The sequence below is a fragment of the Mirounga angustirostris genome, unplaced genomic scaffold (assembly GCF_029215605.1).
Source record: "Mirounga angustirostris isolate CCGP_5_RB_7025 unplaced genomic scaffold, mMirAng1.0.hap1 SCAF_4, whole genome shotgun sequence".
Taxonomy (NCBI): domain Eukaryota; kingdom Metazoa; phylum Chordata; class Mammalia; order Carnivora; family Phocidae; genus Mirounga; species Mirounga angustirostris.
This window is the reverse complement of record NW_026991712.1, coordinates 9,805,209-9,829,114: the sequence shown is the minus strand read 5'-3', so window position 1 is coordinate 9,829,114 and position 23,906 is coordinate 9,805,209. Positions and strand designations below refer to the sequence as shown.

General features: G+C 46.8%; 1 protein-coding gene across 1 annotated transcript in view; it reads right to left on the bottom strand.

Moving 5' to 3' along the window:
• Nucleotides 1–23,906, bottom strand: part of KCNQ3 (potassium voltage-gated channel subfamily Q member 3) — a 311,482-nt gene that overhangs the window by 23,735 nt on the left and 263,841 nt on the right. Inside the window, exons 5-9 of the mRNA XM_045895863.3 lie at nt 21,459–21,614; nt 19,884–19,994; nt 18,229–18,324; nt 16,851–16,945; nt 9,902–9,928 (exon numbers count right to left, since the gene is read on the bottom strand). Coding sequence (XP_045751819.2) covers nt 9,902–9,928; nt 16,851–16,945; nt 18,229–18,324; nt 19,884–19,994; nt 21,459–21,614 — 485 coding nt within the window. The remainder of the gene's footprint in view (nt 1–9,901; nt 9,929–16,850; nt 16,946–18,228; nt 18,325–19,883; nt 19,995–21,458; nt 21,615–23,906) is intronic.

Sequence of the window (23,906 nt, the reverse complement as noted above, 5' to 3'; positions counted from 1 at the left end):
GCTTCCTGCTGAGCAGGGAGCCCGATGCGGGGCTCGATCCCAGGACCTTGGGATCATGACCTGAGCCGAAGGCAGCCGCTAAACCGACTGAGCCACCCAGGCGCCCCAACACTGCTAGGTTTCTAACTACACAAATGGGTGGGTGGTGATGCCCTTGCTTCAGTTGAGCGTGATGGGACCAAAAAATGGGGTTTGGAGAGGAAACCAAAACTTGAGTTTGGCAGCCCCTTTCCATGACACATAAGCAACCACGCAGATACAACTTTGTGCAAGACTGTCGTGTGATGCAGATTTTACTAAATTATGAGAATTTGCCTCACAGCTCAAATAACTTAAATTGAATATTAGATATCACTACTAAAATATGTTAGAAAAGTGAAAAAAAATATAAGTTAATTTTGCTTTGTATCTGCATAAGGAAACTGGAAAGAAAGCTACCCTAGAAATTAAAAAAAAAAAAACAAAAAAAAAAAACAAAAAACCTGTGTGTGGGGGGATGGGAGGGTGGAAAAGAGTTCAGGGGGACACAAGTTGGACCACATTTCACTGTATGGCTCTACATTATTTTGATTTATAAACCATGTAAATGTTTTTTTTTCCAGAAAAGTAAAATTAAAAAAATTAAATTAAATTAAAAAGTAATTTAGACACTCTCCATTGGGAATTGCTCAGTGGCTCAGCCATCCTCCTGGATTCTGACCCCCCTGTACACTCCCATGTCTCCTTCTAATACACCCCCTTTAGGTTGAGTCCTTTCTTGCTCCAGTGTAGATTTTTCTCACTCCCAATTCAATTAAACTCTCTTTTGTCTCTAATTTCAAATTCAGCTCTATGCCCATTTTTTGCACATTAAAAACTCATAAAAGCGCTCAACAAGGTACAAAGAGAGACCTAGAAGTGGTACTTTTAAATGTAATTCATGCTCCACCCTCCCTTTCAGGATATGGAATAAGATGGTGATAGTAGGGAGTGATTCTCAACTAAGCTGGGATGCCATGGAGAAGTGGGAAGGGAGAAAACCCAGCAGGTAAGTGAAAGAATGTCAAAGGCAAACTGCGCTTAGTGAACAACTTCCCTTGGGACCAACCTGACTATATTCTCTACCCTCCTCATGCCACCTTTGTTGGGCATGTGTGTCCAGGAAAAGCTAGTGAAACTTAAATTAAAAAACAAACAGACAAACAAAATTCAGCTTGGGACGTGTTAGGAAGGAAGACTGAGAGGCATCCTGTCAAGGAAAACACTTACAGACCTTGTCTTTCTTATCTGTAGCTATAATCCCTACAATGGTTTCTGGGACACAGGAGGGTCTTCACAAATAATCACTGACTAAGAGGATGGATGGATGGATGGTTGGATGGGTGGGTGAGGGATGAATGGATGGTGGACACAACAAGAGTACAGTGTCACTGCAACCAAGAGAAGAGTCTTTTGGAAGAAGAGGTCAATCTGTCTTGAGTTATTTGTTGTGAGAGCCCCATGGGCACAGGCTGAGTGACCAGCACAAAGCAGTCAATCCCACCTATAGGGGCTAAAGCCTTAAGTTTGTTTCTACTCTCCTTCATGCTTTCATCCTTCCATCTTTCCAGATAGAAAGAGTGGGGCCTTATAAAAGACATACAGCCCTCTTTTAGAAGCTTCCTTTAGCACCACAGTCTGCCCCAGGAAAGACCGAGAAGGCAAAGAGATAAAGAAAACAAACAAACAACAAGAAAAACCCCCAAAATAAAACACCTGTCAAACTGTCACCATCCATGTGCCAAGCCTTTGAGGTTTTGGTGTCCTATTTTTTCTTTCTGAGAAAAGACTATGAATGCAAATTGCTATCTCAACTGTTTCTTTTTAATCAAGTGGGAAATCTTAACTGGGGATTAGATGACAATGAAGATACAGCAGGCGTCAGGGGCTGGAACTTGACAGGCCCTCCATTAATGGCATCAATGTTGAGGAAGACAATGATGATTTCTCTAGCTAGCTCTCACATTGTTTACAGTAGAGCTGGGAGAACCAAATAACTCATATCCTTTGTTTCTAGCTACAAAATAAATTTCCCTATCCAGAAATGCAGATGAATTTTATTTAGGCATTTTGTGCATTTTCCTTGGGGCATCTGCATGCTATTCTTCTTTATTGCGTTGGCATTCCTAGGGATTTCTCAGATAGAAAAGATAGCCTGTGGAAAGATCACTTCAAACTGTTAGTTTGAAGGCCAAAAGCATGAAGGAGGAAGGGACAAAATTAGGGTCTTACTCCCTCCCTTAGCCCAGTGAAAAGCTACTCAGTCCTTCACAGACTAAAGCAAAGTGCCTCTGTGGATCCTTTCCCAATCTGCTGCTATCGGCAGAACTCAGAGTTCCCTTCTTTTTTTGTTCTCTCTACCCCTGTGTCAGTAATATTCCCAAACCAGCACCCTCCACACTCCACTGTTCTTCCATTGACACATCTGTCTCCCACCAGATTATGAGGTCCAATTTTCTGGGAATCTCCAGGGTCTGACACAAAGCAGGGCTCTTAAGGAAAGGAAGGAAGGAAAGAAAGAGGGAGGGTGAGAGGGAGGAGAAAAGTATTGCAAAGCTAGGATTCAGACCTATGTTGATGTGACTCCTAAGCCAGACCTGCATTATGTAGAATAGACTGTGGACTAGGCTTTTGTAGAAAACCCAGAAGTGTGGGTGCCAACAAAAATAATAGTGATCATGATTAAAGCAAACCCTGTGTAGTACTTGTCATGAGTAAGGCTCTGTTCTAAGCATCTAAGTCTTACAACAGACGCAGGCAGTAGGTGGTCTCACCATAACTATTATATTGTGGGGAAACTGAGGCACGGAGGTTTGGCAATGTGTCTAAGAGCATGCAGTCAAAATTCTTAAAAGTGACCCATAACTCTTAGTGTCTAATGTAGCAACATAACATGGGCCCAATTCTGCTGCCCTGACCACAGACGCAGCACACAGATCCTGAAGTTGCTTAGTGCTCCCCTAGTCCGACCTAACCCAGGTAAGTGGTGGTTTCTAAGGGACTGTCTGGGTTGAGGAAAGACAGGGCAGATAAAGCAGGGACGAGGAGGCAGGATCGTGACTGGATTGGCTGCTGGGCTACAGAAACAGCTTCATGACTTGGAAATAACTCTGATGTGTTAATCTGGTTCTCTTTCCTCTGAACAGATTTGCAAAGTTAGCTGAGCCAATGGCCTACTTAAAATTCCTCTGATCCAGCAAATCTGGGAATCTCTGAGTCTTATTCCAGGCCATTTACAGCTGGTGCTCAGAGGACATGCAGACACACACTAATGTGAGTGAGGAGAAATACATTACTTTCCATCCTAGAAGAATTACTTTCTCCATGAATCCAAATCTCATGTATGAAGAACATACCAATTGACCAGCACTAATCTCTAATGAGAATTTACTATGTACTAGGCCACAGGTATCATTCCAACCAGCCTAGAAGGTTGTTTCTATTGTCATCCCCATTTCACAGATGAGGACATGAGGACAGGAGAGGCTGCTTGAGTCACCCAAGAACACTCAGCTAGTAAGTAGGGCAGTCATGCATTGAGGTCTAATGGACTACTTCTGGAGTCTGTTCTCAGCTCCTGTTGCTATGACTACCTCCTAATTCTACCACCTGGTTATTTTTAGTCCATGGTTAAACAGGAGAGAGGACCACAGTTCTGGAGGGAGCCAGGCAGATGTAGGATCCAATCTTATTTGTGCAATTTGGGCTGAGATTTGTGTGAGTTCTTTCACCTTGCTGAGCCCCCGGGTCTTCATCTGTGTAGGAGATACTGAAATGGAACTCTCATAAACGTCCCTCTCAAAATCATGTATCCTGGATCTGCTCAGTGTCCCTATATGCAAACCAATCATGCTTGCTGTTGGCAAATGTGGAAGATTAAAATGTGTTTCCCAAAAAATATGCTCAAGCCCTGACCTGATAGCTGTGAATGTGACCTTATTTGGAAATAGAGCCTTTGTGGATGTAATCAAGTTGAGATGTGCTCATACTGGAGTAGGGTGAGCTCTTAATCCAATCACTGCTGTCCTTATAAGAGAAAGGAGAGGGAGGCTTGGGTAAAGAGACACAGACGCACACAGAGGGAAGAAGACCATGTGAAAATGGAGGCAGATAATGGAGCGATGGGTCCACAAGGCCAAGGAATGCCAAGGATTATCAGCAACTACCAGAAGCCAGGAGGAGGCAAGGAAGTGTTCTTCCCTACAACCATTGGAGGGATATGGCTCTGACAACAGCTTGATTTCAGACGTCCAGCCTCCAGAACAGGGAAAGAATGAATTTCTGTTGATTTGAGTCACCCAGTTTGTCGTAATTTGTTATGGCAGCCCTGAGGAAACTAAGGCAGCACATAATGAGGGCATAGTGGGTGCATGATGGAACCACGCCGGAGAGCTGCGACACAGCTTTGTGTGCTAAGGAACGGTGTGTCGTGAGTCGATGGGAGGCTACATGAAAGGTAGGGAGGACCATCTTTTTACATAGTTTTGCCAAGTCATAAAAATGGAATTTCCATACTTTTAGAAGAACTGAGAAGAAACCTCCAGCCCTCAACTGGCTTTTCCCCACCGGAGGAGGTGAATTATCTGATTAACATGTTTTATTGACCCATCTTCTTGATTGGGTGAGCTTCCATATTAAAGGTCAGTTCTGTCTTCAAGGACACACATGGACTCTCTCTGGCTCTCAGTGCCCCATGGCCCCAGGTATCTGGCTGGGAGAGTGTTTGCTCTGTGTGCTGGTCCTAAGGCCAAACTTAGTGGGAAGTGTTAGGGTACTTACTGTTGCTCCCAGAGCCAATCCTGCCTCACACAGCAAATGTGGCCTATATTTTGATCTGTTTCTGACTATTTCTCAGTTAGCTCATAATTCAGAGAGAAAGTGGTGCTATGACTAGGCGCTCCCTATACTCCAAAAGGAAAATTGAGACTAAGCCCTCAGGACATCTTGAGGATCAATCACCCTGAATTTAAACGAAATTGGTCCAAATCTTACCCCTACATCTCAGCTACTCTGTAGACTGGACCAGTGTTGCAGGGTCTGCTTGGCAAGACAGAACATTAATAGCTATGGAATTGTGTCCAAGACTCTTATTTTGCTCTGGGCAACAATTTTCTCATCAGTAAAACTGGGGGATTGGATTAATCTCTAAATTCCTGCACACCTTTAACAGGCGCTGATTCTAGGGCACAGAAGGAGATTTATTGCAACATCATCCGTCACCCTGTGAGATCAATTTCAGGTGGCCAGTGTCACAGGGAGAAGGTAAAGTGTGAATTATAGTGTCTGACCAAATGCTTCTTCACTCTGTCGGAGATCCTGGCTCTGTGCCTTTCCCTCCCTCCACAGCCTCCTCTCATGGCAGGGACTCCAGCTACAGTGAGCCAAGGGAAAGTAGAAGAAAACCAAACAAGCAAAAGGGGACATCTGCAGGTTATCTAACTGTCCCTGACACCTATGACGACCAGTACGGTGCTGGACCCACACACCATGGTGGTAACCCAACCAGATCAACTTTTGTTCTTGCCACTGTCTAGTTGCAGGATCCTGTGCAAATCACTTATCTCTTTGAACCTCAGTTTTCTCATCTGTAAAATAGGGATTCAAAGTAGTATCTTCCCCATCAGGGTGGCTATGACGGCTAGATGTGTTTAGGATTATGCCTGGCAAATAGGAAGCATTCTTTATAAATTATTGTTATTATACTTAAATTCTTTGACCCAAAGAATGATCCTTACTAAAGGGGAGCACTCTGCAGAGGGGAGGACATAAGAACAAGATAGGAGATAAAGAAGAGGCCTGGGATGAACATCTTCCCTCTCCCAAGATGGATACAGAGCAGAAGAGTCCCAGATGCTGCTGTTAAGATGGAATTGTTTGAAAATACAAAGTAAACAATACGGCTCAAGCAAGCCGTTACTGTCAACAGTTACCTGTTTTGAAAATGCACAAAAACACTATTTTCTCTCAAACAAATGCCTCTAATTATTGGCTCTGCTGCATGTCTACTGAAGAGTTGTGAATGAGGTTTAAAATGATGTCCCTACCATAAACTTTCAGCCTTTTCTGGTATAATCTATGGATTAAATGAGCCTCAGTTTGGTTTATTGTTGATGTTCTTTAATGCAGCATTATTTTTGGGCATCTGAAAAATTTCAGGTGGGATTTATGCCTGTCATGGGTAGCTGTCATTTTTGCCTGCTTTATGTTTTCAACCCCTGTTCTCTGGGGGAAAGGGACCCTATTCGACTGGGGAACTGATTCCTCCAACTTCAACCAAGTGATTCTAATGGGGGCTGGCCCTCATGGCATCTTGAATGCACACTGCTCACTCTAACAGGTGGACACAGGACCCAGAGTTTGTCTAGTCATGGCCTCTTACTCTCTGAGCCATACACATTGTCCAAAGCATGAGTATGTGACCCAAATTGGGCCAATCTAAGGGCTTCCCTGGGGTTTCCCAAATTGGTGTTGGGTGAAGGACAGATAGAGAAGGAGGGAAAAATACATGATCATGGGGCTGCTTGCCCCCACACCTTCATGAGTATGCAGAAAGTCAGTGAGAGAGTGAAATCGGGAAGGAGAGTGGAGACAAGAGAGGAAAAGAGAAATCCCAGAAGAATCCCATTCCTTGTTTTCCGGGGATCTCACCCTCTCAGGTGGGGGTTATGTGAGCCATTAATCTCTCTCTTAGTCCAAAGTTTATGGAAAAGGTTTATGGGTTTATGACACTTGTAGAATAAGAGTTTGTCCATCCACCCATCCATCCACATGCTCACCCACCACTTTGTCAGTAAGTTAATATCTACTGAAAGCTAACCAAGTGTCAGGCTGTGTTCCAGGCACAGTTTTAGGTGCTGGAGATAACTCAGTGAACAAAACAGAGCCCAGCCCCTCAGAGGCATTCTACCTAGTACAGAAGGCAGACAAAAAACAAATACATAACATATTGGATAATCATCAATGCTAACAATGAAAATGAAGTAAGATCAAGGACACAGAGACTGATGGGGCGTGGGCAGAGGGTCAAAGAGGGTCTCTCTCAGCAGGTGACATTAGGCAGAGTTCTGAACAAAGTAAAGGAATGAGCTGTATGAAGATGTGATCTAAGAGTTCCTGGTCGAGAGAACAAGTGCCAAGTTCATAGGTCTTCAGACTAACCGAGCTCTCTCTCTACCCCTGAGGACAAGGAGGGCATGGTAATTACCTGTGCTGCTTGGGACTCAGCCTGATAGGATCCGGTCCAGTCAGATAGACCGGAAATTGAAATCCCCACCTTGGCTACTTCCGTGCTTGGTGAATGTATAAGTTAACTAAATGCTTGAGCTCAATCTCACACAAGTAAAATGATGGTACAGAACCTTCTTCATTAAGTCATTTATGAAGGGGGGTACACTCTATACTTCAGGTACAGTGTTAGCTCATGGTCTAGAGAGGAAGAGAGAATTTAAAGTTTTGACTATACACAGAACAAAGGCTTTATAGGGAAGTACTGAGTCCTACCTCAGGGCACCATGACGGGTAAGAATGGATGAGGGTGTGTGTATGTCAGCTGCCTCTGTTTTTATAAGAATTAATTAAGACGACCTAGGAAAAGTACTCAGATCCTGGTAAGGGCACAAGAGAAGCTGGTTCTGTTCCTTCTGATTAGCCTCAGAATCATAGATCCTGAGAAGCCTAAAATGATCAAAGCCAACTCCCCAGCCACAGAGAACTGAGATATGTTAAGTCACAGAGAATAGAACACTTTCCTCAGTCTGACACTTGAACACCGGGGTGGACCACCTACGCTTGGAGGGGGCAGTGAGATGAACTCCAATCTGATTCTGGCTATTTAAAAAAAATAATAAATAAGACCAAAACACCAGTTATCTGGCAAGCTGTTGAAGAAGTTAATACAAAGGTGGAAAATGTCCATCTGCAAGGATTCATCTAACACACGTGCACACTGCTCATCATTCTCTCGCCTTGCTCCCTGCCCTCCTGGATAAAGGAACTGATGATGCCTGGGTCGAGGGTTCTTCCAGAACGTCCACCAGGTCTCACGCCCCGCCTCCCAGCTTTGCAGCTAAAATCACACCTGGTGTCTCACCTGCCAATCCATCAACCAACCTGTCTGAAGAACAAACCCAAAATACCGCGCCAGAGCCTGGACGAGGGAGACCGCGTGGCTTACGTAACTGACCTTGTTCTTCTTCCTGGGAGGGGGGAGGATGAGCCAGCAAATGGCTGGCAACTCTTACCCTGAGAAATCATGAAATGTGTTTTCCCTCTGCACCCCTGGCAGAGCAGAGAGTTCTTGAGAGGGGCGTGAGGAACTTGCTGAGATCCCAGACAGCCCCTTTGTGATAACGGGAGCAGCATCCCCCGCAAAGCCTCAGAATGCATCTCCCCAGGCTCCAGGTAAGGCGGGAGTGCACGAGCCAGTGTATACGTGGTTTTTTGTATGTACATTCCAATTTGGCTGAATTTTGTTCATGTCTGCATAGAAAAGGCTCTCAGGTAGATATGGTAGTTCACTTAGAGTGTCAACACCTGCATGATTAAAAACCCTGTTGGTCATGAGAGAAAGAGAGGACAAAGTACCCCTCTGGGAGTCCTGAGACCTGGACTGTGTAACCCTGGTGCTCACGGGTTCAGGATTTGGGGTGAACCTGCCCTCTTCTATGAAGGGCACCTCGGCTTCGACAGGTGTATCTAGGGGAGGCTATCTGAGGTGTCTTCCTGCTCTGCCTCTGTGAGCTGTTGCAGGTTCTCTGATGACAAAAGTCCCCTGATGTTGTCATTGTCCGTCATTCGGCCCCCTTCTATGATCCCCAAACGCCCCTACAGTCCAAACTGGGTCCAGGCAAGAAACATTCCATCCATTTCAAGACACACACAAAGGAGGCAGAAAGTCGGAACTGTGCTTCTGCATGTGAATTAACTGGTGTGTCTTTAACTGTTTTTTCTCAAGAGGGATTACAGATGGGATGGGGCATCATGGGTCCCATTCAAGAGGATTAGACCAGGCTTCCCAAAGGCCACTGTCCTCAAATTGTTCCCTTATAATGTGGCCCAGTGTCCTGCCACCCCCTCCACCTGAATTCTGTCAGCTCTAGAAGGACAGCGGTGGAGCCTAGTGTCCAGGAGACAGATTGCAATGCCTCACAAGTAGTTTCTCAACATAAGGGATTAAACTAAATCTACATTTATAGTTATAAATATATAAATAAGCTGATTTTGGTGAGAGATGGTTTTTCTTTACAATCCCAAGCAGAGGCCAGAGTCCCCCTGATATGGTGACATCTTGAGAGGGAGAGGGAAGGGAGGGACACAGAAGTGCTCAGAATCCAGAAGCCCACCCTGCCTCTGCAGTAGCCTGGGGTGAGGTGGGGTTTACAGGGATCATGAAGGATCGTCTTGATTCACTTTTTGAGGAGCCATCTGTGAACCCGAGAAGGAAAGGAAGCAATATATAATGAAATAAGGTGGTCTTCATATTCAGACTTGAGTTGGAATATTGGTCTTGTCACTTGGTAGCTCTGTGACGCAAGGGGGATAACTCAGATGCTCTGAGCCTCAATCTCAATCCACAAATGGGGGGTACTAGGGATGGTCTTACACTGTGGCTTTGAGGACCAAGTGAGACAATATATGTAAGGACTCCAGGCACGGAACTCCAGGTGCTCCTGCTCACCAAGTGGCTGTAGCTATGATCACAATTGAGTTGTCCTTGAGTAAATTAACATAAAATGGCAGAGGAATAAGGTAGTCAGCAACAGCAGTGAGCCCCAAACTCAAGCTCATGACCAGCATGCTGCCTAGGGTCCCTACACCATACAGAACTGGCCCCTCTGTCCCGACATGGTGGTGGGAAGAAGGGAGTTCATGATCAGAAACGTACCTGGATGCTGCCTCCAGCTGGTCTTTCCTAAGAGGGAATGAGAAAGAAAAACATAGAGAAAGTATAAATTGCATGAACAGCTTCGCCTCTCCCCACAATGGGCCCCAAAGCGTCCCTTGGTGAAGATGAAGGCACACAGTGGCGCTCTAGGGTGAGATGGTGAGTCTGCAGGGGAACCAGTGAATGAGCTGACTTTTTCCGGCCAGACCCCAGGCCCCATCACAAAGGCTTGGCCCTAAGCTCTTAGGGTTCTTCCAGGTCATTCATTCATTTACTCACCCAGAGGATGGTTGCCGAGCTCCTGCTCTGGCCCAGGCCTTGTGCGGGGTTCAAGGGATTTGTTTAGCAGTGAGGACAGACCAGAAAACCAGGAATTTCATCACTTAGCGCCACACCCCCCGTCACTCTGTCACCACCACGTCACCATAGTTGACATCATCCCCATTATTGCTAATATTTATTGGGCAATAATTATTAGGCAGATACTATTTTTGGTTCTTTAGAAGGATTAACTCACTTAATCCTCATAACAACTCTATGAGGGAAGGATTAATATCATTCCCATTTTCCTGATGACAAAGTGAGGCACAGAGAGGTTAAGAACATTGCTCAAGTTCTCACAGTTAGGAAGTAACAGAGTCAGGATTCGAACCCAGGTGATCTGGTTCCAGAGCTTACCCTCCTAACCACGAGTGGTATGCACAAATTCCAGACACTGAGCCTTTGCCCAGGCTTTGCCCGGAATAGTGTTGCTCATCCTTCAAGTTCCAGCTGGAGGGACCTGTCCTGGAGTTTCTTATCCAAATCCCCAGGGTCTAGGCTGAGCTAATCTCTTAACACGTGGGACTGGACTCTGAACACACTCTTGTACAATCACACGGTAGTCTATGAGCTGCTTAGAGCAGAGCCTCTGTTGCTTTCAGCTCTGAAATTCAGCATCCCAAAGCCTGCCTGGCATGGGGGAAATGCACAATAAATGCTGAATGAATAAGTGGCTTATTACTGGGGTCTGGGGGTAGGAGAAATGGGGAGCGAATAAGAGGTATCATGGTAGAGAAGCAGAGGGACCAGCTGGGGGGTTCAAGTTCATGGGTCAGCTCCCTCTCTAATCTCAGGTGGCCTTGGATGGGTCATACATCTCTGGGCCCATCTCTCTATCTGAAGCATGTGCACAGAAAACACTCTGCCTTTCTAGAATTCTCTGGCTGTCTGACTCTGGAAGAAGGGAAAGCACTGAGAGGAGAGGGAAAAGGTGGAGGGGTGGAGGGCAGGACCTGCACAGGGGTGCCATGGAGAGCAGTGTTAAAGAATAGAGCCCCCCCCCCATTCCTTTCTCATTCTCCAAGACAAGGATTCCATGCCTTCTCTATCATCGCACTTCCCACCTCTCCCTTCCCCCCCAGGCTATGAACTTGACTCACTTCTTACGGAGACAGATCTGCCCCGTGTCCCCCCACCAAGTCGGCAACCTCGAACACTTAGCCCTGCCCACTCTGCTTCCTTTCTGTGCACACGGATGCAGGGTCCACACCCCTGATCCTCCACTCGTGCTCCAGAACCCATCCCTCTGCCCTGCTCTCTCCTCCAGCCTCTCCCCTCCCCACTGCATTCACATTCATCCCTCTCCTCTAGACCCTTTCCATCATGGCAAGAGTCCTGGCCCCACATTCCACTCCATCTGGCACCTGCACTTGCTGTCCCCACGTGTTCATTTCCACATCTCTCTTTGGTCTTTGCAAGCTTCTATGCCCATTGCTCCACGGAGATTGCTCCAGGCAAAGCTCCAAGAAACTCCAAGTGATAAACATCCAGCGGGCACTTCCCTGTCTGTGTCTCCATCAACCTTGTCATAGGATCAGCACAGTTCACTGTTATGCCCCCAGTGCCAAATACAGTGCCTTGCATGTAAGAGAGGTTCAGTAAATACCTGATGAATGAATGGGGTAAATAAATAAAATATTTGTAACTACATTCCAGACAGAGTGTTTAAGCCCCATTGTCGTTCACTAACAGTGGTTTCTCAGGACTATATTTGGGTGCCTAGTGTCTTTCCTTCCTGCTATAACACCAATACTTCCTTCCAGCCCAGATTCAACAAGCAGAGACTGAACACCTGCTCTGGGCCAGGTACTGTGACAGGTGCTTCCTTACATTCTATTCAATTTGACCTTCATGACAAGAATCTTCAGAAATGGGTATGATTAGGGCGCCTGGGTGGCTCAGTTGGTTAAGCGACTGCCTTCAGCTCAGGTCATGATCCTGGAGTCCCGGGATCGAGTCCCGCATCGGGCTCCCTGCTCAGCAGGGAGTCTGCCTCTCTCTCTGACCCTCCCCCCTCTCATGCTCTCTATCTCATTCTCTCTCTCAAATAAATAAATAAAAAATCTTAAAAAAAAAAAAAGAAATGGGTATGATTATCCCAGTAACCCTTGTCTTATCTTAATTTTACACAATTTTCTCCCTAAAAAACTTTTTTTTCCCAGAGTTACAATGGGCTTTGGTGTAAGACCTTGTTTTCATGTTTGTTCCATCACTGACTAGAGGGGTGACATTAGGTGAGCTAATTAATCTCACTGATGCTCTGATTCTTCACTGATAATATTTGGGTTATGAAAATGGAGTTACCCCTTCTTCTTCTCTTCCAGGGCATTCTAAAGATAAAATGAGCATCTCTTAAAGCAGATCCATGTTACTTGGCCATGGAGGAGGATTGCTACATATATTTCCTTCTCCATTGCTGAGCCCTTCAATAATCTTGATGCTGGTCATAAAAAGAGTTATACAAAAAATGAACGGGGTCTTCTTGGTGAAGTAACTTCTACCTCTTGGGCCTAAGTCTTGCCTCCATTTTAGTTCTACTATCTAATGCTTGTCCAGTATGGTAGCCACTAGTCACATATGACTAAGTTAAAATTAAATAAAATCTAAAATGTAGTTCCTCAGTGGTACTAGTAGTAGTCAGTTGCTCAAAAGCCACATCTGGCTAGTGGTACCATATCAGACAACACAGATGTGCCTTAGATAATTCTACCACAACATTTAGGGAACCAAGTGGTATGCACATTCCCTGTTGATGGAAAGCAACAGGTGGTCTTAAATAATTTTAAGTAGTAACAAAATAAAAATAAAAAAGGTATCCATCACCACTAGCCTAAACATATATATCCTTGTGAATTCATGAAGGACTGCACTGAGCTGGAAACCCTGTTTTGGGACCACTCCTTGGGATGGGCTACACAACTTCATCTTGCAAAGTCTTTGGGAGGAATGTCAGAAGATGTCACCACCATGGAAAACCAGTCTGGCACTTCCTCAAAAAATTAAACATACAGTTACCCATTCCACTCCTAGGTATAAACCCAAGAGAACTGAAAATTTGTGTCCACACAATGTGGACATCAGCATAATAGCCCCAAAGTGGAAACCTCCCCAGATGTGCATCACCTGCTGAACGGATAAACAAAACAGGGCATCTATAATAGGTATTACTCATCCATAAAAAGGAATCAAGTTCTGATACACAAGACAACCCAGATGAAATCTGAAAACATGCTAAGTGAAAGAAACCATACCTAAATGACCATATACTATAAGATTTCATTTTTATATGAAAAGTCCAGAATAGATAAAATAGAGATAGAAAATAGATTAGAAGTTGCAGGGGTTCAGGGAAGGGGGAGCCAGGAGTAACTCCTAATGGGGACAGGGTTTCTTTCTGGGGCAATAAAATGTTCTGGAATTAGATAGTAGTGATCAAGACCCAACTTTGTGAATATACTAAAAACCACTGAATTGTTCACTTTCAAAAGTACTTTTTAGAGTAAGTGAAACATAATAAGGTTATTTTTTTTTTTTTAGAAAAACATAAACAAAAGACAGTCTGTAGGAGGCAGGTGAGGACAGCTTTACCATGAAACGTATTGAGTGGGTTGAAATTCAGGGACATTCTTTTCCCAAGGGACTGACTTGTTTCAGAATGGTTGCTAAGTGAACCTCTCTATTGACTTTATACTTTTGTCCTTGAAGGAAAGAAAAAAGAAAGAAAGAAAGAAAGAAAGAAAGAAAGAAAGAAAGAAAGAAAGAAAGAAAGAAAGAAAGAAAGAAAGAAAGAAAAAGAAAGGAAGGAAGAAAGAAAGGAAGGAAGGAAGGAAGGAAGGAAGAAAGAAAGAAAGAAAGAAAGAAAAAGAAAGAAAGAAAGAAAGAAAGAAAGAAAGAAAGAAAGAAAGAAAGAAAGAAAGAAAGAAAGAGAAAGAAAGAGGAAGGAAGAAAGGAATGTTCTCTCTCAGTTTAAAAGCCATTCCCGTATCACAGCAGCTGTCTGCAGTACAATGTATTCCTCCAAGTGTCTGACAGCCAGGACAATGCTTTATTTATAATATATCACCCCAAAAGAATGGGCCTCTTGCCAAGACTTTGGGCTGCACAGCAAACGGAAATCATCTCGGTTATGCACTCACAGGGGTTGCACCTGTTCTTGCTTCCGAGTCCAAGGTCACTCTGTCCTTTTCAAGGGAGTCCCCCTGCCCCTTCGAGGACTCTTGTGACCCAAAAGAAGACTGATGTCATCCCTAACCAGAAATGATGATGGCAAAACAGAACTTTAGAATCAAAGGAAACCACAGAGACCATCTTCTGAGCCAGTGAATCTAACTGCAGGTGAGGAGATGCAGTCCATAAACCCAAACTCCATCACTCATTTATGGAAGCCTCGATTCTTCTTTCTCCCTAAGTCTTCTGCCAGTCATTACTCCCTGACACCCCCCCCCCCCCCACACACACACCTGCTTATTCCCTTTCTGGTCCTCTCTGCAACACCCTTCTCAAGCTTCTACTTTGGTCTAAGCCCTGGCTTGCTCTCACCCTGAACGCTGCAAGCCTTTGTTAGCTGATCTCCTCACCTAGAATCTTGAGCCTCTCCCACCCACCTCCATACCCTTCCTGTCATCTTCCTGACACACTGATCTGATCGTGTCATACTCGGGCTCAAACAGCTTCTCTTTGCCCTCGGGATCAAGGTCAGATTCCTTCGCATGTCACCTGCAATTGGTGGATGGGACGTCCTGAGTAAGAAGCAGCACCTGCCACTGGAGGATCCAGAAGGGAGAGGCAAGCAGGGGCCCAAGCTCTCAGGGCCCTGTCACTCATGGTCTGGTTGTGGATTTTATTCTCTTTGTCTTGGTCATCCATTGGAAGGTTTAATGCAGGGAAATGAGCCAGTGGAACCCCGATCTCTTGAGTCTCCTTAAATCTGTGCCACAATCTGGTGATGGGGGTGAAGGGCCTGGGTGTAGGTCCCATGATAGATGAGTGGGAGGGCGGGCTGGGGATGGAGGGGCCATTTGGCTAGTGTTGGGTCACGTTATGGTCCATGAAACCAAAGGGGTGTGGAAGACACACACTTCCGAGCCGGCCCAGCTCCTGATGTGAGACTGAGTGACCCTCTACTCTTCCTCCCAACCCAGGAGGTACGGCGGTTCCACATTCCATCCACACACTGTACGTCCCAGCTCAGGACTGCAGTGTCTAAAACCTAGAGAGGGGGCGCCTGGGTGGCTCAGTCGTTAAGCATCTGCCTTCGGCTCAGGTCATGATCCAAGGTCCTGGGATGGAGCACTGCATTGGGCTCCCTGCTCGGCGGGAAGCCTGCTTCTCCCTCTGCCACTCCCCTTGCTTGTGTTTCCTCTCTCTCTCACTCACTCTCTCTCTCAAATAAGTAAATAAAATCTAAAAACAAACAAATAAAAACCTGGGGAGGCGTGAGGCACAGGCTGTTTTAGTAGCCCAAGTAGTGAAAAGGCCAAGGGCTTTGGGGGCCTCTTGATGTGGCAGACATTGGCCAAAATGCCCGAAGTTTCTGAACCCCAGCTCGCCCCGCTGTGAGAGTAGCCTGGTGACCCGACCTCTCCACCCGTCTCCAGGAGCGAGCAGGAGCCACTCTGTCAGCCTAGCCCTGTCTGTCCAAGATGCTTTACTCCACCCACGTCACTGAAGCGGCTGAAGGCAGGTGCACGACCTGCATTTCCGCAGCCCTCTGCTGATTTTAATGCACCTTAGCGTTTGAGAGCCTCTGGGCTCTCTTACAGGGTGCCTGTGAGGAGTGAACGAAGTGTGAACTTGGATCTCTTGGATGCACTGGATGTCCAGTGAATATGAACTTCCCTTTTCCCTTTCACAGGTGCTGGCTGTGGGCAGAGATTCTTATTTTTTTTCCTGAGGCAATTAACTAACTAATTAAATTATTTATTTATTTAGATTTTATTTATTTATTTGAGAGAGAGAGAGCACAAGCCAGGGGAGGGGCAGAGGGACAAGCAGACTCCCCGCTGAGCACAGAGCCCAACGCAGGACTCGATCCCACGACCCTGAGATCATGACCTGAGCCGAAATCAAGAGTCAGACGCTTAACTGACTGAGCCACCAGGTGCCCCTGAGGCCTTTAATTTAATCTCCACCTCTAAGAATACAAAACAACATCTCTGGGTTATTGGAGGATTCCTTCTGCTGCTTCTTCTGCCTGCCTGTTCCCAGTATCCAGAAGAGTCTGCGGGTACAGGCCATGGCCAGGGGCGGGGAGCACCCGGACTGCTCGTGAGGCCCACTGTGCTGGCTCCCCACTTCCTCAGACATCGGCCCTGCTCAAACGATGATCGGACCTTCCCTTGTCAGCCACTCCACACTGTCTACCTGGCAACAACCCCTCGTGGGGTCACCTGGGGAGCTTAAAACGGTACAGATGCTTGGACCCCACTCTTATGGGGTTCTGATTTAATTAGCCCGGGGTGTGGCCTGCACAGTGGGATTACTGAAGCTCCCCGGTGATTCTAACAGGTGGCATACACTGGGAACCATACGCTGTTCTCCAAGAAACTATGAATCCACAGGCACAAACACAGACCCACGGAAGGGACGGCCAGTCACACCCGGAGCATTCAGACGGGTTGCCACTTGCCTGAAGAACGGAAAAGAGACGACCGATTCATAGAACCTCCATGTCGCCACGAGATCAATCCTGTTGGGGTTGGTAGCATAATACCTCCAGGCAGCCTGAGGAGGAGAAAAGAGGGGCTGGAACCACCAGATAGAACTGCAACACTCTCACAGAATCCCGCAGCATGAAAACACTTGGGAAGCTCCTGACTCCTAAGAGTTTAAATATGCATCGAGGTGACATGCAGAGAAGCCAGGTTTCCTGGCTTTTGTAGCTCCTTTGGGAAGGAATCCTTCTTTGACCCATCATCTTGGAGCCCTAACTGGTACTGTGGGGGTGTGGAGAAATGCAGTAGGGAGAAGAGGGTGCTGGGTATAAAATCCCCGGAAGGAGCAGGGGTTACTCCTGATGCAAGTTTCCCTGAGACTTCTTAAATAGCTAGGAGGATAAACATTGTCTTTTGTGCAACTTTGGGTGCAAGAGACGGCCCCAGAGATGACGTTTGATTCGAATGTGCTAGAACTTCAGGACTACTGTGATGGTCTGGGGTTTGGGGGATAATAGAGCATACCCTTAGAGACAGGGACTGGCCATGGCACTACATTATGTAGGATAACATCATGTACCATCCAGTGTCAGACCCACAGATGCACAGAGACCCTCAGTACACCGGACGCAAGCTCATGGTGGGTGGTCCCACGCAGCTGAAGTCAAGGTTCTCCACCCTCCTCTTCTCTGTTCTCTCAACAGCCCACAAAACCATGAATGAGAACACTTCTGCCTTTCTCCCCAGCTTGCACTATCCTCCCCACTTCCAGCCCACACTGCGGGAATTATGGAGCTGCTGGGCGTCCAACACCCACTGGTGCGTGATGGCCTACTGGGCAGGATAAATGGGCCAACTGTCCAATACTGAGCACAAGCAAGGTGTCTCCTCCTCTCTTGGCTTATGGGTTCTCTGTCCTTGGCTGATATGAGGGGCCACATCTTGTAGCTGACTGGCTAAGCACCTGGACTCTAGCCTGGTTCTTCTTGTGAGTCCCTAGGTCAGGACAAGGTGGGAAATGGAAGGAGGAGAAGCCTCGTATGGACTCAGACCCAAGTCAAATTCTCCACTCCAACACTGTTAGTAAAACAGCTGATGGCTTGCTTGGTCCCTGTTAGAGTCCTGTGTCTCTTTCTCACTTGGCTTAGAATCTGGATGGGAGAGAGTTGGGATGGTCGTCATGTTCATGCCACGAGGACAGGTCGAAAGATCACCATGGGAACACCCATAGCCGTGTACAAGCAAGCATGGCCCGGGATCCCATCCCCAGCCCGGGCACACCCACCGCCGTACAAGCATACACAGCCCCACGGGAGCTCCCGCCCGATCCGGTTCCTCCCCCGGCAGACAGACCTGAATGAGTTCAGCGGCCGGCTTCCTCCTTTTCTCAAAGTGCTTCTGCCGGTGTTGTTCCTGTACCTTGAGTGCTAGTCCTGACCCCAGGATGCCCTAGAGGGAGAAGTCAGGCCTGGGTCAGCCCCGCTGGCCTCTCTGGGGGCCCCACCCCAACTCCCAGGGCCACAAAGACTCCTTTATTCTCTTCCAGGGAGTAGGTCGCTGGGTTACGTGGAGGCTTGATGTCAGGAAGGCCTGGCTTCAGTTCCTGACTCTGCCACTTTCCAGAGGGGAGAGCCTGGGCAAGCCTCTTATCTCCTGCACCTCAACTTCCAGGGAACCGGGCTAATAGTACCTTCCTCATAATTTTGTTAAGCAAAACCTGAAACCATCTATCGGAGCCATTTGGTAAGAAGTATGACACAGAACAGATGCCCAGTAAATGCTAATGGAATGTGAAAATATTTTAGCCGCTTAACTGGTCACTTAAGACTTTTACTGGACTCTCCCAGAATTGTGACCTGTTTTGATTTCCAGGTCAGACTTCCATGCGGATTACCTGGATAGAAGCTCTCCCTTTTCAAGTTGGGAGAGAACTTCGAGACCATGCAGCACCCCCACAGCCCCTGACCTGTTCCAGATGAGGAAACTGAGATTCACAAAGGCCACATGCCCTAGGTCATCGAGCTTAGGAAAAACAGACAAGGTAGGTGACAGTGGAGGAAGAATATCACTAAGGCTAGCTCTGGGGGATGAAGGGGGTGGAAGTGGGCTTGCTCCATAAGAAGGTTCATTCCAGGGGCGCCTGGGTGGCTCAGTCGTTGAGCGTCTGCCTTCGGCTCAGGTCATGGTCTCAGGGTCTTGGGATCAAGCCCCACATCGGGCTTTCTGCTCAGTGGGAAGCCTGCTTCTCCCTCCCCCACTCCCCCTGCTTGTGTTCCCTCTCTCTCGCTGTGTTTCTCTCTGTCAAATAAATAAATAAAATTAAAAAAAAAAAAGAAGGTTCTTTCCAGCTTCATTATTAACAGCCCGAGCCCACAACCCAATAACCTTGTGATCGTGGAAACCTGATTGACCTGAGCCTCAGTGTTCTCGTCTGGACAATGGTGATTAAAAACTCACCAAACTCACCATGATGTCATTAAATGAGATTGAATGAGATGTAGGTAAAGCATTTGGCATGAGTCTACCACACAGTAAGTCCAACAAATGCTTTCTGTGACTGTTGTATTATACTTATGGGCACTGGGCTTTGGGGAGGTTATTCTATCATGGGTCAAGTACTCACTCTTGAGGACGATGCATTTTTTTTTAACATAAGCCAGTAAATGAAATGGTAGAACAAGGGAAGGGAGCTCATGTAGAGGAAGGACCCGCCTATGCAAGGTGCTGGGGAGACAAAATCCCAACCCCCAGGGAGCTCACAGTCTGGGGGTGGGGGGCCGAGGGGAATGCAGCAGGGGACCAGAAATGCCTTTATGGAGTTATGCCCGGGGCAGGCGGGGTGTCAAGTCAGCTTAAAGAAGGCAGCCTTGAGACTGGGATTTGTAGCAGCCAAACCTGTGGAGCTAAGGGTACAATAGGGTGGAAACTGAGCCTGAAAGGTGCAGCTGGGCCCGGGGGACAGGGAGGGGTCCCACCTGTCACACTAGGGAGAACGTTGAAGTACTTACGGCTGGGAGGGCAAAAAAGGAGACACCAATTAAGGAGAAGGTGGCCGCAATCAGGCGGCCTTCCCACGTTTTGGGCGTCTTGTCTCCATAGCCGATGGTGGCCAGTGTGATCTGGAGGGAGAAGAGATTGGACGTGGGTCTTTGCAGGGAAGTCAGGGACACATCAGCCGAGCTCCACCTGTAAGTCGTACTGCTTGGGGACGTGATTCCCACGGGAGAAAAGGTGCCAGGTGCCGAGTAATTACACGGGCGCCTTGCAACCAGGCCAGTTTCTAAGTTAAGGATTTCCTCCATAGAGTCGATCAGCTGACAAATTTTTCAATCATTGCAAACATGTGCACGTGCATTCTTGGCATATTTACATGCTTGTGATTTTGTGTACTGCTATGTTTCCAATGCACACATGCTGATGCGTGTACTTACATGTATTGTGTGCATATGTGTGCATGTCTCCCACCTGTGCACATGTCTGTCCTGCTGCACGTTGTACAGTCCTTGGTGTGTTTACAAGTGTAGGTTACTGTGTGCACGTGAATGCACAGGACAGGACAGCAGAGCAGTCCAGCGTGTGGCCTCTGGAGCCCAACTGCCTGAGTTCAAATCCCAGGTCAACCACTAACTGGCTCAGAGATCTTTCTTGGATTAATTACCTACTGGGCAGGATAAATGGGCCAACTGTCCAATACTGAGCACATGCAAGGTGTCTCCTCCTCTCTTGGCTTATGGGTTCTCTGTCCTTGGCTGATATGAGGGGCCACATCTTGTAGCTGACTGGCTAAGCACCTGGACTTTAGCCTGGTTCTTCCTTGTGAGTCCCTAGGTCAGGACAAGGTGGGAAGTGGAAGGAGGAGAAGCCTCGTATGGACTTGGACCCAAGTCAAATTCTAGTGGTTACCACTTCTTGCCTCAGTTTCCCAGTCTTAAAAAAGGGGGCTAAAAATAGGAGTTCTTTGAATTTAAAATGTCAATAAATGTGAGGTGTTTCGAACAATGCTCTGGAGCAAAGTAAGCCTTCAAAAAATGTTAGTTTGGGGCGCCTGGGTGGCTCAGTTGGTTAAGCGTCCTACTCTTGATTTCAGCTCAGGTCATGATCTCAGGGTCGTGAGATTGAGCCTCGCATCGGGCTCCGTGCTCAGTAGGGAGTCTGCTTAAGGATTCTCTCTCTCCTCTCTCTGCGCCTCTCCGCTCATGCTCTCTCTCTCTTAAAAAAAAAAAAAAATGCTAGCTTTAGTACCATGTGTTCCTGTGGGATGAGCTGTGGGTCTCTGGGTGTGTTTGAAGGTCTGAGTGCACATGTGTGCATCTGCGACTATGTCTGTCTGCACATGCATGGCTTAGCTGATAACAGCCTACAACTAATGAAGTAAGGTCCCTGAGAGATGATGAGACCAGACTGTGCCCAGCCCTGACTTCTTGTAAGCACTAAAGAAAAGCCCGTTCCAGGTGCATTCCCTGCAGAGGGAGCTCTGGCCTGTGCCTACAAATGCAGCTGCCCACCTGAGCCCTCCCCTGCCATGCCCTCCACCTCTCTCTAACAGTCAGTCCCCTTGGGGGGCCTTCAAGATGGTGACTCACCAGGCCCCACCAAAGGGCATCTGCATAGGTCTCAAATTCCTCCTTCACCTCTTCTCCTTGTGCATCAACCTCTGGCACATCTTTCTCAACCAAGTAGACAAGAAATGAAGAAAGGATGAGCGTCAGGAACCCAATGTACCAGGCAGTGATGAGCTCCTGGGAAAGCAAGCAGTGGACAAGGGAAGTGGTCACTGGGAAGTCTGCGGATGGATGCTGGAGGCAGACGCGCCAGGGTTGGGGTCCAGGTTTACCAGATCCATGACTGTGGGCAAGTTATTCACCTCTGAGCCTTACCTCTGAGACCTACCTTCTTCTTCTTCTTTTTTTTTTTAATTTGAGAATAGTTGACACACAAGGTTACATTAGTTTCAGGTGGACAACATAGTGATTGAACAAGTTTATACATTATGCTGTGCTCACAAGTGTAGCCACCATCTGTCCCCATACAGTGCCATAGCACTGACCATATTCTTTCTGCTGTGTCTTTTATTCCCATAACTTATTCATTCCATAACTGGAAACATGTATTTCCCACTCCCTTTCACCCATTTTGTCCAGCCCTCCACTCCCTTCCCTCTGGGAACCATTAGCTTGTTCTCTGTATTTATAGGTCTGTTTCTGCCTTTTGTTTGTTCATTTGCTGGTTGTTGTTGTTTTTAGATTCCACTAATGAGTGAAATCATATGGTATTTGCATTTCTGTCTGACTGATTTCACTTAGCATAATATCCTCTAGGTCCATCCATGTTCTCACAAATGGCAGGATCTCGTCCTTTTTTATGCCTGTGTAATATTCCATTGTGTATGCACATCACATTTCCTTACCTATTTGTCTATCGATAGGCACTTAGGTGGCCTCCGTATCTTGGCTACTGTAAATAATGCTGCAATAAACATAGGAGTGCATGTGTTTTTTTAAATTAGTGTTTCCGTTTTCTTCGCGTAAACCCAGTATTGGAATTATTGGATCATACGGTATTTCTGGTTTCAGTGTTTTATTTTATTTTATTTTATTTTATTTTATTTTGGTTTCAATTTCTGAGGACTCTCCCTACTGTTTTCCACAGTGGCTGCACCAATTTACATTCCCACCAACAGAGCATGGGGGTCCCTTTTATCCACATCCTCACCAACACTAGTTGTTTCTTGTCTTTGTGATAATAATACGGTCCTTATTTCCATCATTAACAGAACGAGTGTATGGCTCGAGGAGAGGAAGATTTCTGTCTCCGGATGACCTTGATATCACAGCTCAAGAGCCTTCACAGGGAGGCAGGAAGGCAGGTGAAATGGGCATCCGCCTCTGAGTCAAGGCACAGGACTCAGGAGACTTGATTCCAAGCAGGGCGGAGCAGATCCAGGATAAATCAGCACTACCAGGAAACTGACAGCAGGGGGAGCTAGCGTGGCATAGCGAACCCAGCCCGGCCACTGATTTCCTCTGTGACCCTGGGCAAATGGACCCCCTCCCCAGCTTCGGTTTCTTTATTTTCAAAATGAAGGGACTGGATCACAGTTCTTAAAAAGTGACCTGTGTACTCCCGATGGAAGGAAGGCAGGCAGTTTTTATGTTAAAGAGTCACATACTGATTTAAGCGATATTAAAAATCAGCATAAATTAAAATGAGCATAACATCTTTTATTTCGTGGATATTATCACATGATAGACTAGGACATGTGAGTAGGTGCACAAGAGCGAGTTGATTTAGAGAACAATGCTAAGGAATAGTAAGGATGGTGCAGGGATATGGCAAAGATCTGCAGATCACCGAGGTTTCAAACACCCTGACCCAGACAATCCCTAAGTCTCTTTCTATTTCTCTCATTCTATTCCAATTTCAAAGTTCAGCATGGTATGTTGGGCAGAAGAAAGTCAAGGTTATTGGCAAACGCAGTCTGGAGATGAGGCCTGACGCTCCTCCTAAGTCATCCCAGGGAACAAAGTTGTTCTTATCAATATACTTTATCTGACCGTCAGCGGCCAGGCAGCCAACCTCTGGGTCCGGAGAATCTCGGGCTTGCTTCCTGCCTCTCTCCGTGCCTTTGCTCACATTGGCCTCTGTCCCTGCACTGCCTTTCCCCGTGGGATGAAGAGAAGAGCAGCGGGTCATCTTGAGACGTGCATCAACTCCATTACGGAAGTTTTCCATTGCTCCATGAGATCGAGTTCAGCTCTAGTTCCTTTACGCTTTCACTATTTCCTGAGTAAGCTTTCTCGAAATCTCTAATACTTACTGTGCCCACTGCTTAGGTCTGGCTTCCCCCACAGCGTCACATACACTTGTGTGAATTCACTTTACAGCCCAGAGAGGTTAGCTTTGATGGTGCAGGCAATCCAGCCAGCCACTCCCTTCAGTGAGTGCCCTGCTCAGGCTTAGAGAAGACAAAGGCGAATTGGGTAAGTCCTTCCCCTGCGGCTGTCTGGGCAGGAGCCTCTCGCCTTGTTGAG